The following is a 16,459-nucleotide window of genomic DNA, read 5'->3' as shown; positions in this document are numbered from 1 at the left end:
CCTTATTTCTACCATTAAGATCAAATTAAATGGTCAATTAATAAAGAAACTATCCTTCCATCCCTTAGGAATTACATGCATGGAATTGGTTTCACTTAACTTTTGATATACAATGGGAAAAACAAAAAATCCTGATGGTATATCCAACTTCATATTTAGAATGTCAAAAGTGATTAAAAAAACACTCTTAATAAGAGTTTACAATATTTTCTAAAGTCAATGAATTTCCTTACTTGAGCTGAGTATCTTTGGGACAAAACTGTAGTCGGTCAAAATCTTCAAAAGATAAAAAAGAATCAATAATTACTCATGAGTTGTACGGAACAAATCAATTATTTTCAAGGTCACTCTAACGGGGCAAGGTGGGCACTTACCGAGTCCACATTCCCCTATTGCTACAACTTTTCCCTTGTTGTTTTCAGCAAGACTGAGCAATTCCATGAAATAAAGATCAGGGTTATTCTTTTCAAAATCATCACATCTTGTAGGATGACATCCAACTGTACTGAAGAACATATCTAGCACAAAATAATGTCCTAGGGTTATTTTCAAAATATTTTTTTTAATATTTAATTTAATATGCATAAATGAGAGTATCAATTAATTTCAAATGGTTAATTTTTAACAATAGCCATAAATTATTCAAACTGCCAGATCTGCATTAGATTAATCATATAAGAGCTTTTGGAATACTTCAACAAAGTATGAAAGAAGATGGCAAATATGCCTTAACACATTGGTAAAAACAATTTTTGGAACTCTCCAAAGCTTGGTATTTGCCAAGCCTTGCAAAATGGAAAATGCAACAATTTCTTATAGAATTAAATGCCAATAGCTAGTTTTATCTCTTATAGCCACTATTCATGTATTTAACAGTTAAAATGTGTATTCCTTCCCCTTAAAAAAGGTGACTTAAAGAGGTGGAAGTGCGAAATTGTCTTTCTAATACAAACTAAAGCTCACTTATTTGAAGGGCATACTGTTTGATAGTTTTAACTGAATGGAACATAAATGTGAATCCTGAAGAGAAGATTTCCATCAACAAGGCTTTTAATAAGCCAGTATTTTGAAAAATAACAGAGAATGTCTAATTTTTCAGTGTCCAGCAAATGAAGCATGTCCCCACCCCTCAAAGAAGGTTATTAATAAGAAAATGAATGCCAGATAAAGAAGGTATTTTATATAATTAGGGTGCCTTTTGAAATTGGTTCCAACACTTCAAAGATATTAAATAAATGCAGAATGTGTGAACATAAAGTAAGCATATGAGAGATTATGTAGTATATAATTACTTGCATTCCTGGGAGTGTCTGGTCTGCATAATAAATATTTAATAAATGATTTTTCACAGCTTAAGTTAAAAAAGAGCAAATAAAAAGCAACTCTTATCTTAAATACATTACAATATACACACAAAAATTCTACATCAGAAATATTTGAGGTTAAATTATATATCTGGTGACCTGAACTCTCATTAACGGAAATCTTAAATACAATGAGAGGGTTTTGTCAAGCTCTGCTATACCAATGGGCACTCTGAAGTTTTTCATCTTACTCATGTCCCATTGAAATCAGTCTACTTTCCTGCTATTTCTACCATCATGGTCCATTGCTTTGTACCTGAAGCAGTTCTCAGAAAGACTTCTTCAAAATAACTTAATTCATTATTTGTTCTGGTAAAAGTAATATGAGGATACCATTTGTTTGTGCCAACTGCAGTGCATCTTTACTGTCCTGCAGATTTCCACCTGTAATCATAAACTGAAACAAAAATAAATTAAGCCCACTTTAACAAGGTACCAGCAGTGGTCCACAAACATGCCTTCCTGCAGCAGCTTCCTCCCAGAATGCTTCTCTCTTAGACTGTCACATACCTACCTGTCCTTTAAAATTTAATGAAAGATCACCTCCTACAAAGTGGTCCTTGTCTACCTCTCTTCCACACGTATGCGCAGACACACAATACTCAAAATTCACCAATACTACCTACTGAAATGTATTCACATGTCTGTCTTTCCTATCAGTTCCTTGAGTTCCTTGGGGACAGAGATCAGGCTGTGAAACGGTGCAAAAGACTGAATAACTAACTAAAGACCTCCGATTTCAGAATTCTGCTCATCTGATTCAGTTATTCCATAGCGCTAAGTCAACATTCTCCCAAGTGTCATCCCAAAATCCCCAGGAGATCAAACCATTTTCATAATACTACTAAGATGCTCTTTGCCTTTTTTGCTCATCCTGTCACAAGTGACAATGAGGCACCCAAAGGCTACATAACGTGTAATATCCTGACAGAGTGCAGAAACAGATGTATAAGTTCAGCAGTCTTCCATGAAGACAGACATTACAGAGATGTTAAAAATTTCAAAACAATTCCACTCATGTCACTAATTTATTTTGGTTCTCAAAATACATTTTTATGAAAAATATGCTATTCATTATATAATGGTATTATTTTTAAGTTAATTAATAATATTAAAATTTTTTCTGTTCTAATTTCTAATACAGTATATACCAACAGATAAACCCATATAAACAAAAGTTTTTGGGGGTCCTCAATAATACTAGAAAAACATGAAGGGGTTTTGAAACCAAAAGATTAATATGTATTGATATATATTAATACATACACTGGGTTAATACATATTGATAAATGCTTTATAGGGAAATTTATAGCTCTTGGCAAAGAAGCATACTTCTACAAAGATAGCCATTAATGGCATTTAGAACATCATCTTTGCTAATTTGTTAAAAGGAAATTGCCACTAAAGAGCTATGTGTTGATGGTGACTACTAAGGAAGTACTGCTTAAGTGACATTCTTCTAAAGAAGTCATTTAAGTACAAAGGGATATTATTTTTAAAAGCATACTTCAAGAGTCTCACTGAGCTTAATGAAGAATTCATTCTAGGTACACACCTAAAGAGAAAGCATACAAAACACCGGAGGAAATACAAATGGTACAGACATTTAAACTTACGATATTGAGTATCTACTCAGGGGATGCATAGCCATAATTAAATCCTCAACTCCCAGTAAAACACAAGATATAAGATATCAACAAAAATTTCGGAAAACTGTACTAACATTACCTAATTAGTTAATGCAAGACCATGTGCCAGTCAGTATTTGAATTATATAAAATAGCTTCTAATCAAGTCTACTGTTTTATTTCATCTGTAACTTTTTTCAATACACGAAAAAAGTTAGGGCAAGACTGGAGAGCGTAATAGCCTCTCCCAGTTTACAATATGATGATGATGATGATGATAACACCACGGTGACTTCCACCTTAAACACAATAAAGGTTGTTTACCTTATGCCTGATACAATATCAAGCGCTTTGCATTTAGGTTGCTATTATCTGCTATCATCCTTCTCCAAGTACAGAGGAGAAAACTGAAGCCCAGAGAGAGGAAGCACCCCAGGTGACAAAGCTGTGAAGAATAAAGCTGAGGGTGGAAGTCAGGTTTGTGATGGCCTGTCATTCCTAAGCCCATGTATGTGCGATTAGAAATGTTAAGATTAAACTCTTCGTGGCTGGCTCATAAAAATTCAGGAGCAGCAAAAGTGTACAGAAAAAGCACTCCATGAAAGGACCACACATTGTGAGAAATCAGGGTTGTAACTTTATCTTTCCTTATTACTTGTGAATAACAACATACAATTTTCGAGCTGGAGACTGCAGAACGCATTTGGTCAGCAGTACTGCTTTTCAGAATGGAGGTTATTCAACTCAGAAGCAGTGGCCACCAGGTGTGCTGATACCACACTATGGGATTTAGCCTCGTTTCTTGAGCACATGGGTGGGCTAGCTTGCTATTTTTTTTAAATATAAATTTTTAAAAATAACTACTCAAAGAATTTAACACTGCACTAATATTCATTTGTGAGAACTCTCTAAAAAAGTAGCAGGAATTTTCCTGATAATGATTACTAAAAAGTAAAAAATGTTATTTGAAACGGTATACCCATATTGTAAAAACTAGACTTGGTGACAGACACATCTTTTTAATAAATGTTAATGTATGTCATAATATGCACTTAAAGTTGCCTCTTCTTAATTGAGATAGGTTTAAAAACAATTTCAAAGGGATTTTGCTCTTTACCACATTTCTGATCATCTGGAAGAACTAAACACCCATGAGGTTTATGTCATTTTAATTGCTGTGAACAGAACATGTTGGTATATTTTATATCATTAACTTCCTAATGTTATATATTAACAATATATACTCAGAAATGCCAAGTGTGGCCCTGGCTGCATGGCTCAGTTGGTTGGAGCATTGTTCTGTGCACCGAAAGGTTGCCAGTTTAATTCCCTGTCAGGGCACATACCTAGGTTGCAAGTTCAATCTCCAGTTGGGGGGCGTCCAGGAGGCGACCAGTCGATGTGTCTCTTTTGCATCGATGTTTCTCTCTTCCCCCCACCCCCACCCGTCTTTCTTTCTCTAAAACTCCATGGAAACATGTCCTTGGGTGAGAATTTTTTTAAAAAGCCAAGTGTGGCACTGGATCTTTCACTTCTATTCTGCAGTATTTTAATGAAAATTTAGTTTTTAAACAAATCTCAAGAGCATCAAAAATTATATGTTACCTTTTCAACACCAATTTGGACAGCTCTCTGTATTACATCTTGTAAGTCATCTGGAAAAGATGAAGCCCAAAATCAGTAGCCTGGTAAATAAATATCCATTTATCTATAGAATCACATTTACTAAATCAAAATCAAATCAATACTATTTGATGAGCATTTATCCATAATAATAATGTTAGTGATAACCTTTAAAAAAGAAGAAAAAGAAACCCATATGAGGCAAACTAGATGAATTTATCCATTTAATTTTATTTTTATTCTGTTGGCCAAAAGGGAGAAAAGTAACAAAACTCAGAGATTCAAACCAAAGAGAAATCCACTCCCTACAATTTATGTCATTTGCCTTGAATTTCAAACTTGTTGATAAATTTTTTTTTTAATAAAAATAAGTCAATCATTAAAATTATTTTTACTATGGCTTTTCAGAATATATCTGCAATACCTCCCAAAATATACCACCTATTTTAAAATTTTAGTTAATGCCGTATTCCTATAATTACCATTCCCATTAAGGTTAATTTTTAATTTCCTCTGACAGTTCTTGTTGTGTGTATGCTTTTTTTCCTAAAATTTATTGTTAAATAACAAAGTTTTTGGAGAGATCAACAGTAATTACTAAGCTCTGAAGGGCCTGAGATAAACAGACAGCAAAACTGAACAGTTACATCATAAAAATTGATCTCTTAATTTCATATTTAAGCATCAGAGTACGTATGACTGGAATTCAATTACTAATCTAGAGTAGCTATAAAATTTATTTTAGACAAAGAGTATTAACTTAGTGAACATATACTATGTAGGACAGCCAGTCTTGCTAGTTATTATAAATTAGAGCAACACTGATACTGATCACTATGAAATTTACTTCATAAACACACAGAGACAAACACTCTTACATCCAGAGTCACGAAGCATGAAATCTAAGGGCTAAAAGGCAAGAAAAGCAGAATGTAACTTAATCAGCACTCTAACAGTGCTATTATATAAATGTCTACATGAAGCAGAAAAGGTAAGTTCGGAGGTAAAGGCTGGGAAAGCTGACATTTATCTTTCCTCTTTCTGGTGGCAGCTAACATTCCCTGTACTTGATGCTTTCACTTTATCGCCTAGAAGCACACTCAGATTAACTTCTGACTCAGCTTACTGAAATGTGCAATTCCACATCAACCAAAACCACAAAACCAAATTTTCCTGTTTTCATTTACATTGTAACAAATATAGTAATTCTCTGAGGCAACATTCGCAGGCCAGTTTATTGGAGAAATTCTGCTTTCAAAAACTTGTCACCATCACTTCCTGCTCAGTAACCCAGCTGACAGAACAAGCCTTTAAAATGAACTCGATGTGATAAATACAAACCACTTCGCTTTTGGCTAAGTCTTCCATCAGTTTTTGAGGTACTGCTCTTCCCACCTGTACTGTAGGTGCTAGGACCTGGCAGGGCTCGGCTGGAAAGGGGGAGAGGCAGGACAGGGAAGGAGGACTGCAGTGCCCCACCTCCCAAATCACATTCTGGCTTAGTCACCCAGCTGAAATGTTTTACAAAAACCAGACATCCTACTGTTCAGCTGTACGTGATTTTTAAATTACATGCCTTACTGTTCAACTGCTTGAAAAGACTAAACATCAACTAAGGTTTGCCTTTTGTGCACATGGTTATTTAAAGTTCTGTATTCCAAATTATAAACTTCTACAGATAAGGGCTTGATTAACACTTTGTTATAACAGGTGCTTTATAGGTGTTCATTATCACGGTTTATCAATGTAGCTTATAGGTGTCTCACTTTGTTTACAGTTTTGTCCAAGATGCATAATAAGTCTTTAATATGTCAAGTGTAAGAGTGGATCATGCTTTTCTAGATCTCCTTAAGGCAGACCACTGACCTTCAGAGAAACTATTTACCTTAATACAACACTTACCTTGATGCTTCTGAACCCCCCTATAAATTCCTCTGAACATAGGGTCTGTCAAGTTGATACCTATATCTGTGGGAAACAAAAATAAAATTAATGATTAATCACGAAGAGCCTCTATATGAAACTGTGTCGTTAAATAAAAGCTCATAACTAAACTTTTCATCCTCACATTCATTCACTCAAACAAAATCTAAGTGTCTATGGCTTATCAGTTACCTCGCTAGACACTTGGGACACAAAGATGAGTCAGAGAGAATTCCTGCTGTCAAGAAACTGGGACCTGGGAAGGCAGACCCATTAACAGACGATTAAGAAATATTAAAAGTAGAAACTGGTACTGTGGGACACAGAAGAGGAACACCTGACCTAGTCTGGGAGCTGGCCCAGAAGAGACTTCCAGAAAGAAGGGATCCCTGAACTGAATCTTAAAGGCTGAGTCAGCTGCCCCGGAGAAGAGGGGAAGCTGCAGAGAGAAGCAGCAGTGGGGGCAAAGCACCAGTCGTGTGAAATAGCACAACGGCTATGGAGAACCACAGGCCATTCTAGCTGCCGGAGAACAAGTGTAGGGAAGGAGTGACCAGAAAAGGCCACACTCAACTGCGCTACAGTCCCATGTCTTTAAAATATCAGCTGCAACACGAAGCACTGATGGCTTTTAAGCAGAGCAGTGAGATGTGCATTCTGGACCGCTCGTTCTGGCGTCTCTGTGGAGGGCAGGGTTTAAAGGGAGCAACTGGAGTCAGGGCGGCTCCTTTGGAAACAGGCAAGAGCTCCCATTTGCCGTGAAGAGAAGCTGGATTAGGGTGATGCAAAGAAAGATGTGCAGAAAGAATAAATTAATATCCTTCAGCCATCGAATATTCATAAAGAACAACTCTGTGCCAAGTACTATGGTAAGGGGTTAGAGGACACAGAAATGAGTGAGACCCAACACCTGGTCCCTGCCCTCCGAAAATGTATAGCCTATATGGGAACTACGAATATAATTTGTGATATAATAAGCTAGACTGTAAGCAACACAAGGCACGCAATGTGTATCTTCATTGCTGTATTCCTAGAACCTAGCATAATGGTTTTGTGAAAATAATATAAATGGAGCCACTTTAAAACGGAGTCGGAGCTGCCACCCAGAGGAAATGCCTTGCACATCTTATTTCTCAAGACTTTGGAATGTTTAAACAGGACAAAATAACCTTCAGGCTGGGCCAAACAACTGTTTACAAAGCCAGCAGGAAAGCAGAAACGCTGACATCTTTAGAATTGGCACCACCATGTGTAGGTAAAGAATAACTGAGCTTATTTGCACAACAGAAATTCCTTCCTTGGCTCACTAACACCAACAGAAATTCCTTTCTTCTAGTCTGTCCCCTTCCTTTTCTCTCAAGTAGCCCTTGCCCTCACCCCATAATTGGACACTATTTAGGTTCCTGCCTGAATCACTGCTTCCCAGAAGTGCAATTCTTTTTTATATCAAGTGCACGCTTGTTGCCTCTCATCCTGGCTTTTCACTTTAAAGATCACAGTCAGCACATAGTCAGCACGGGAGCACAAAAAAGGGGCAGTAGCGTTCTGGTGGTGTGACGAGAAACGCCTCACAAAGGAGGTACTCTAGAAGCTACAACTAACGGAAAGGGCATGCTGCACACAGATGTGCGCAGGTACAAGACTGGAGAAGTCACTGAGCCTGCAGCGCAGTGGTTCTCAGTGGAGAGTGGTTATACAGCCCCTCTCTTCTTTGAACTCCCCCGCCCCCAACATTTAGCAATGTACAGACAATGTATATTCATTTCCAGTTGTCACTAGAAGCCAAGGAGGGCTACTGCCATCTCGGCTTGAGGCCATGGGTTCTGCTAAATCTCTTACAACGCAGAGACGGGATCACCTCTCACAACAAAGACTGGTCAGACCCAAACTATCAAGTGCCGCTCCATAAACCCTGCCACAAAGTACAAGAAGACAAGGGGAAGAAAAGACACGAAGTCGGACTGTGATGGCCATGGGCAGTAAAAACGCCACCCCTATGTGAAATGCGTACCCTTGAGCTTTTAGCACTCGGAGAATCTTCACGTTTGTGGTGGGGGGTGGGGAGGGGGAGGGAAAGGCTACCAACAGGCCCCTACGTTATTCTGGCCGAGCTTCAGCTGCTTCTTCGTATCTTCTCACCGCCTCGGCCAAGCTGGCCCTCAGTGAGCGCTGATGCTTCAACATTAAGGCAGACCTTGCAAGATGAGGGGGGGTCTGGATAATTCAAGAGATGGTGCAGAGAGCAGTAGTATTCCGGGCATTTGAAACAAGGAAAAGGCACAATGCAGAAAACTGCAAAGACATGCAACAGCGCATCTGTCAATGGAGAGTGAGAGCAACAGGTACCCTTTACAGGCTGTTAACAGCCCTGGCCAGTGTGGCCGGGGTGGAGCATCCTCCAGTAAACCGGTAGGTCGTGGGTTCAATTCCCTGGTGAGGGCACAAGCCTAGGCTGCAGGTGCAGTCCCCAGGTGGGGCACGTGGGAAAAACAACTGATCTATGTTCCTCTCCCTCTCTTCCCCTCTCTTTAAAATCAATAAGCATGTCTTAGGGTGGCAATTTTTTTTTTTTTAAAGGCTGTTAACATAAATTATCATCAAAAATTGTTAAGTACAAATTCACTGGAATGGCCTAGATCACAAGAAATCAGTATCTACTTTCTTCCCATAAGGATAGGAAATAAGACAGGGCGGGGGCAGACTGGGAAAGGAAATCCAGGGAAGAGGGGAGAGGCCTTCCTGCCTAGAATAATCTTTCACAGGTCAGTTTAGTCACCCACTATGGATGATTATTAGAAGCACTGAATGGATCTGCATCTCTTGTGCCCATTTCCCCTTTGTGCAGCAAAGAAAAGAACTTTTCCAAAGCAATATTTTTTCTAGAAAATGAAGTGCAAAACAAATGAAACCAAAAAGCAAACCAATTTAACAAGTAAACTTTCTGATATTAATTTTAAAAGTGAATTGAAGATTGGCTTGGAGGCTCAATTGTGAAACCTCTCCTAGTCCTTGTAGTACCCCTGACACCAATGGATGCTAAATCCTCCCTCAACACTTGCCCTGAGGCCAATCCCAGGTGATCCTACTTCCCCTTGCAACTGGCCTCCCCCCGGCCACAGGTTGGTCTTCCAGGCCCTAGGGCCCAGAGCACTTCCAAGATCTGTATTCAGCTTTGGGCCCAGGTGAGCCCTGGGCTTTAGGAAACTGTGCACAGCCACCAGCTTCTTCCCTGTCCTGCAAGAATCTCTGTGACTTAACAGCCCTAACCCTTTTTCTTTCCGGCACATGGTTTGTCTGAAGTGTGTTCCTCAGCTAGTTATTAGAGCTGCTTTCTACGCTTTGATGACTAGGCCCCAGCACCTTAGTCACGCTTGGTGAATGTGTTCAGAACATGCCATCCCAGAATATGCAGCTTTGGCATATGGGTTATTTTGAGCTGAATGAACTTGGGAAATAGCAGGTGCAGGGGTTGGGGGAAAGGAAATTACTTTGTTATTGCAAAGGCAAGTTTATTAGGTATGTTATCCTATATGCAAAAGACAACAGACAGGTTAAGGTGAGGACTGACCCTTGTTAGGGAAAAATACTGCCTTAGGACATGACTACCTGCTGTGAACTGCTGTTAGTTGGAAGTTCTAATTTCAGACCATCTGCTGGTTAATAGGTGGCCCCTTTTCTTCCACAACTCAAAAGCAGTAAAGAGACATTGTATGAAAATCAATTTCTATCCAGCTCCAGCCAAAGACTGGAAGAACTAAGAAAATGAGAGACAGGAGTGAGAATGACTAGAATATTTTTTAAGGGCGAAGTGGAAAATTATTACTTCTGATTTGGGGAACAGGGGGGCAATTGAAGGGTTCATTATTTAGTGGCATGTCACCTTATATGGATCACTAATATTTCTTTTCTGTTGTCTTTTTAAAAAACTGGCTGGCTTTAAAAGTAGTAATAGCTTTACTGTTAAAAAATCACTTCCGGTATTAATGAGCTTTCTTTTTCAAAACAATATAAGAGTAGAAAAACGTTTGCACCCAAAGAAAACCACACCTCTAAACTGATACTGTTATGGGACAAACTCGGTTCTTCTTGCCCACAGTAAAGAAGGGCCGATCAGCATGTCTATTAGCATGTAAGCAGGGTTTATTAGTCATACATTCCCATGGAAGAGACCAGACCTTGACGAGGTGGGGGCTGAAAAGCAGAGGTTCAGGGGCAAAGCAAGGTAAGGGCCGCAAGAGCATCAGGTCCTTTATTCTGTGGACTTACACAGCTGGCTGAGTGGGGGTGAAGAAGTTACATACCGATTGACAGGTAAAGGTGCCAGCTTCCCCCTGGAGGGACACAACTACCCAAACGTAGGTACTGTGGGGGTGGGGTGGGTCCGTTAGCCCAGATCCTTATCTTGCTCTAGACCACATTTGGTCGTCTTGTTGTAAAACACACATGTGACAGAAGGCAGTTAAAGTTAGTTACCCGAAGGTATTTATGGGCCGTGTCTGTAAGCACTAGGGACTTCCCCATAAAACAGGCAGGGACCAGAGTAGGCAATTAACCAAAGCTGTTTCATGGGCTTCTTTCTTTGAGTCCTGTGGAACCCCTCCCGCCTTCCAGGCCTTGGGACGAATACACAGTTTCAAAGGCTTTCTTACCCAGATAGCGGAAACCATACAGAGCATTTCAAGTTGGAACACCTGGCAACATTATGGGACCAGGCTGAGAACGGCTGAGTTAGTGGGTCACACGTCTCCCTCCTCCCTGCCTCGGGTCAGCCTAACAATACCTCACTGTCTAGGCTCAGTGAGTCATGTCCGATCGCTGTCACTATGATCTAGGAATACAACGGGGCAGCAAATACAACATTTCAGAATTGTTGTAGACTTGCTTTGCCTTTAGATATAACTCCAAGTGAACAAGGACACACCACCACGTGGCAAACAGACAAATCCACAAGACTAGTCAAGAAGCTCCACTCCCTGTACACAGGAAAACGAAGCTCAGCAAGAACACTGGCGTCCCAATCCCGGCCCGCACAGCGTCACCCAGGTTTTCCTACGTGCCGGGTCCTAACTACTCTTACACCTTCGGGTCCCGTGGCCACGGAGAGAGGAAGCGGCCGGAGGGGCACGTGGGGGAGAGGAGAATCTAGTGCCTGGCCTCTGGCCTGTTCTTCAGGAGTTTAGCCTCCTTTTTATTGAACACAACACACACGTTACAAGGAGCACGCACCCTAAGGGCGCCACTCGTGAGCTCACAAATACGCACGCCCTGACGCGAGCACCTGCACAGAGAACCGGAACCCGACCGGCGCCCTCTTTCCCTGAGAGCCCTTGCAACCTCTGAAGAGCTCATTCTGAACCTTCTGGCCCCGGCGAGCGACGCCCGGCAGTAGTCAAAAAAAAAAAAGCACAAGGACCGGAAAAGCAACTTACCTACGAATTTGAAGCGACTCATGACTGCAGTGCCGGACGGCCCCTGGCGCAAGCGGAAGTGGCTCCGGCCGTCCCGCCCCCTAGTCGCCGGTCTTCCGTTTCCCGGCAGCCCCCGCGGCCGCTGAAGGTGAGCCGGCCGTCATGGCGTACTCGGTGCCGGCGGCGTATCTGACCCACCAGCAGAAGGTGTTGCGGCTTTATAAACGAGCCCTCCGTCACCTGGAGTCCTGGTGCATCCACAGGTGGGCGACGGGGACCCAGGGCGTGGGGAGCCGACTCTGGGGCCCGCACGGAGGCTGAGTCCCCGAGGGACCGGCCGTCTCAAGGACTTAGGGGACGGAGTGGGAAGGCGCCCCCCGCCCCCAGGGTCCGCCCACAGACCTGGGTTCAAGTGCGAGACCTTGAAGAGTTGCTTCTCCGGCCCGGGCGTCAGTTTTCTAAGGACGCAGGATGCAGCACGGAGGGTTGGTTGCATGACGAGCCAGTGAAATAAAGGAACGTGCCTAAAACTGCAGCTGTCACGCCTGCAGCGCTCGCTGGGTAACAGCTGTCTTCGTGACGTCGTGGCTGATATTAACAGTAATAACGTGTGCATTGTTTTATTTGGTCCTCACGACAACCCCGGGAGTTAGGGACCATTTAGCCTGACTTGACTGATGAGGAATTAGAGGCGCAGAGGGTAACTCGAGGCGGTGTAGCTGGTAAGTGGCCAAACCAGGATTAAAAGTCAGGTGACTGAGTCCAGATCCTCGTCCATCTCCCAGCCTCCGATCAGCTTCCCTCCTTCTCGCTTTATCGGCCCTTTCACTGCCTTCACACCTCACGTACTTCTTTCCCTGCCACAGTTTCTCCTTTCCTCTGTCCATCTGAGACTAGCCTTAGAACGTGGTCGTAAAACAGATTTTTTTTCGTGACCTTGGTGCCGTACAGGTGAGGGGACAACCCACACGTGTGAGAGCCAGGCCTCCGCTCCCTGATCAGAACCCTAAAACCTCATCCCGGGCAAAGGACTTCGGGGAAAACCCTCGAAGGGATTGGAAGAGGTCAGGACAGGTCGATAACATTTCTAATCTCCAAAATCATTTTGGTTTCAGGGACAAATACCGGTACTTTGCTTGTCTGATGAGAGCTCGGTTTGAAGAACATAAGAACGAAAGGGATTTGGTGAAGGCCACGCAGCTGCTGAGAGAGGCGGAGCGAGAATTCTGGCACCGCCAGCACCCTCAGCCATACATCTTCCCTGACTCTCCCGGGGGCACCTCCTATGAGAGATACGAGTGTCACAAGGTGGGTGAGGACGGCGTTGGCCAGTTCCAGCGTTACCGCTTTAGGGGCAGCGAGATGGCCTTCCTGACGGTTGTAGATGCATCCCGGATGACAATAAGACTTTTCTTGATCGATTCAGCTTGTAGACTCTTTTTGGCAAAGCAGAGTGTTCAACCACTTGGTAAATTAACTCATTTTTGGACCTGAAGGTAACCCAGTTTGGATTGGTGCTTATTATTTGTGAGAAATCCCAGGCCAGACCTCCGAAGGACATAAACCCACCCTGGACATTTAGAGGACGCAGGTCGGGGCGGACTGATGCCGGCTCTTCCCGGACTGACGGCGCCGCTTTCCGACCCCGGGCTGTTTCTCTCCGCGGCTTCCTCCTTTGTGTTGGTCCCTGCTTGTCTTCGGCTGGTCACCGCTTGGTGTCACCAACAGTCTGATAACTTGCAGGGGTTGTAACAGTGCCCTTGGAGCTTTGTCTTTCGTGCGGGACCTGTCAGTGGCATGTAAATGAATCTCGTGTGGTGACGTCGTGATTTCCTCTCATGACAGGTTCCCGAGTGGTGCTTAGATGACTGGCACCCCTCTGAGAAGGCGATGTACCCGGATTACTTTGCCAAGAGAGAGCAGTGGAAGAAGCTGCGGAGGGAGAGCTGGGAGCGAGAGGTGAGTCTTCCCTGCGTTTTACCGTATCGTTTGGCCCACGTGGTCGGCACCTGGAAGGAGCTGAGGTTCTGTTCCCCACTGAGGAGGTCTGGAGTCCTGTTATGACAGTTACTCTGGCCCCTTGCGTGTCACAGACTTCATTTCTAAGTGAGTTAAATGTAATCCTCAACAACCATCTTCCAAATAGGTTACACTGGGTTGCCTGGTCTTTTGGGTATTTTGGTCTCGAGTTTTGCTTCTCCCCTCCCTCTCCTTAGTCCTTTACCTGGCCTTCTTGCTATGTCCTGCTGTCTGTTACTCTTCCTCTCCCCCAGCGCCTTGGACACTTTTCAGGCATCTTAGGATGTCTGCTTTACATTTTGTAAAGCTCAGTCTTGCTGTAGTGTGAAGGGTGTGTTGGGGGAGGGGGAGGTGAAGCGTGGAGAGACCATTTCAAGGTCGTTGCAGTTTAGTCAGAAGATTGTGACAGGCAGCAGTAAGGTGGATGCAGTGAATATGGAGGGAAGCAGATTCAGGAAATGGCTGGAGGGCTATGGAGACTGACTGGACGTGGGGGGCGGGGTAGGGACAGTGAGGACTCAAGAATGATTCCCGGTTTTAAGTATTGATATCTGAAGTTTGGGGAGTGAGACAGAGAAGATGGGGGGAAGCAGGTGTCAGGGGGACAATCAGGGGTTCAGTTTTAAGTGTGTTAAGTTAAATAAAGAATGTTAAACTTGAGAATCCTGTGAGACATCAAGGCAGATGTCAGTAGGTGGCTTTGGATGTAGGAGTCTGGACCTCAAGGAGGAGATCCGAGCTTGAGTGGATCCTACCTTGTTTAGCCAATTACCATTGTCTTACCAGACAATAGAATCTCTTGTGTCAGACCACCTCTAGTCCTTGAGTCAAGGGCCACCCAATCCAATAGTTTAACTTGCACAGAAAACAGCCTAATGCTAAGTAGGGGGCTGTGGGCCTTGGTGTCGGCATTTGGGAACTGGAGGTGTGTTGACTCATGGAGGGCAGTAGGTTCGTGCTGCAGGTGGTCACCATTATAGCTTCCTCTTCTCTCCACACTTTCCCCCTCTGCTGGTGTCTCTTCCCCGTGATTAAACAGCACAGGTGCTGGAGGCTCAGGTTCACCGCCATCCGAAATTGATTTCTCCGGAAAGTGGGTCTCTAGGTTTCCTCCGCTATTAGGGCCGTGATAGCCTTGGAGACCCCTGGAACTGGGGGTAGCTGGGCAGTCTCAGGCAGAACTGAGCACATTTTACATGTGATTTCATGGCACTCCTTGTTCTGCTTGCTATGGCGGGGGTTAAGGGGAGGCTTTAAAATGACCATCCCTAATATATATGAATTGAGATTTCTTAAGGGTGCTTTTGGAAAACTTAGCTGAGACACAGAAATTCGTTTCTGTTTGTGGAGGGATACAGGTGTGTGGGGGGGACCGTAACAAGGGGAATTGGAATAGTAATTGTCATGGTTTTGGTTAATGAGTCAGGTGGGGTGGGGCATTTTCTCAGCTTTGCTGTTCTAAGAATGGGAAAGGCTTTGAGAATGCCTTCTCTGAGTTTTAAGGGGTGGGTATAAAAATGATGCAGGTACATATTAAAACCCCTCAGTAGTGAGGGTCAGATAGTGTGCACTGTGACAGACAACAGGGACAAAGCTGGCACTTCGCTGCAGGGGCCTCTCCAGTCAGTTCCGCCCCTTTTCTGATAGTTCATCCTTGGTCCCTTCCAGGTGAAGCAGCTGCAGGAGGAAACCCCGGCCGGTGGTCCCAGCAGTGAAGTTCTGCCCCCAGCCCGAAGGGAAGGGGATCTGCCCCCCCTGTGGTGGCATATTGTGACCAGGCCCCGGGAGCGGCCCGCATAGAGAGGAAGACACCGCACCAGTCGTTCTTGCAAGTGAAATAATTGACAGAAAACACACACTTGCCCTAATAAAACTAACAACGTGTGACTGGGGTGTTCTTCTGTCTGCGGCGTAATGTGATGCCCCTCTGCCCATCATTGTCTTACCAGTTGTGCATATAAAGTATGTGAAATGTACTCGGTCAGATGTGTTCTCCTCTTCCCCATTAAGTCATGGGTAGCACATGCTATTGACATGCTATCAATAGGGGAAAACTATGTAGCAGAACCAAATATGAGATGTACTATGAAGATTGAGTTGAACAAACTGTAGTTGAAGGCTTAATTAGCTCTCCTCTCTAGAGGGAGTATGAAGCCTAGAAGAGAGGGTATGCTGATACTGAGGACTTCAGATAACGTCTCGGTTTTCTAAAGATTCTACTGATGGAATTTTAGTTTGGACTAGGAGACAAGTTTCTCTAAGAAGCACACATTGAACACATAAGCCTGGAGTTTATGGGGTCCTTTCAGGAGGGGAAGTTTGATGAGTGGGGTTAAAGGGTCCAATCTGGGATGAAACCTCTATTGTGACACTTAGTTTAGAGGCAGTTTTCCTGCTTTGCTGCTTCTGCCGTAGCTTGGATTGTCTGCAGACCCAAAAGTGAGGATACAGCAGAACTCTACACATTTGAAGAAGCTTTTTTCAAAGGAAAAGC

General features: G+C 43.3%; 2 protein-coding genes across 4 annotated transcripts in view; one reads left to right on the top strand and one right to left on the bottom strand.

Annotated features, from left to right (window-relative positions):
• Positions 1-12,201, bottom strand: part of TATDN1 (TatD DNase domain containing 1) — a 30,681-nt gene extending 18,480 nt beyond the window's left edge. The window contains exons 1-6 of one of the 3 annotated variants that reach the window (XR_016512348.1): positions 11,968-12,201; positions 6,518-6,583; positions 4,598-4,647; positions 1,698-1,761; positions 375-518; positions 234-276 (exon numbers count right to left, since the gene is read on the bottom strand). Coding sequence is in view for 1 of the 3 variants with exons in the window: in XM_090283388.1 (XP_090139514.1) it covers positions 234-276; positions 375-518; positions 1,698-1,761; positions 4,598-4,647; positions 6,518-6,583; positions 11,968-11,989 (389 nt within the window). In the remaining 2 variants the exon portion in view is untranslated. The remainder of the gene's footprint in view (positions 1-233; positions 277-374; positions 519-1,697; positions 1,762-4,597; positions 4,648-6,517; positions 6,584-11,967) is intronic. The other 2 variants (XR_016512349.1, XM_090283388.1) reach the window with 2 other exon arrangements.
• Positions 12,064-15,852, top strand: NDUFB9 (NADH:ubiquinone oxidoreductase subunit B9). Its single transcript, XM_090283389.1, has 4 exons — positions 12,064-12,209; positions 13,062-13,254; positions 13,792-13,905; positions 15,634-15,852. Exons 1-4 carry the CDS (start codon positions 12,109-12,111, stop codon positions 15,763-15,765), a joined length of 540 nt encoding a protein of 179 aa, XP_090139515.1. The 5' UTR covers positions 12,064-12,108; the 3' UTR covers positions 15,766-15,852.
• The last annotated feature ends 607 nt before the right edge of the window (positions 15,853-16,459 follow it).

This window comes from Furipterus horrens, unplaced genomic scaffold (genome assembly GCF_987537825.1).
Source record: "Furipterus horrens unplaced genomic scaffold, mFurHor1.1.pri manual_scaffold_7, whole genome shotgun sequence".
Classification (NCBI taxonomy): Eukaryota; Metazoa; Chordata; class Mammalia; order Chiroptera; family Furipteridae; genus Furipterus; species Furipterus horrens.
Note: the sequence above shows the minus strand (reverse complement) of the source record. Positions and strands in the feature narration are given on the sequence as shown.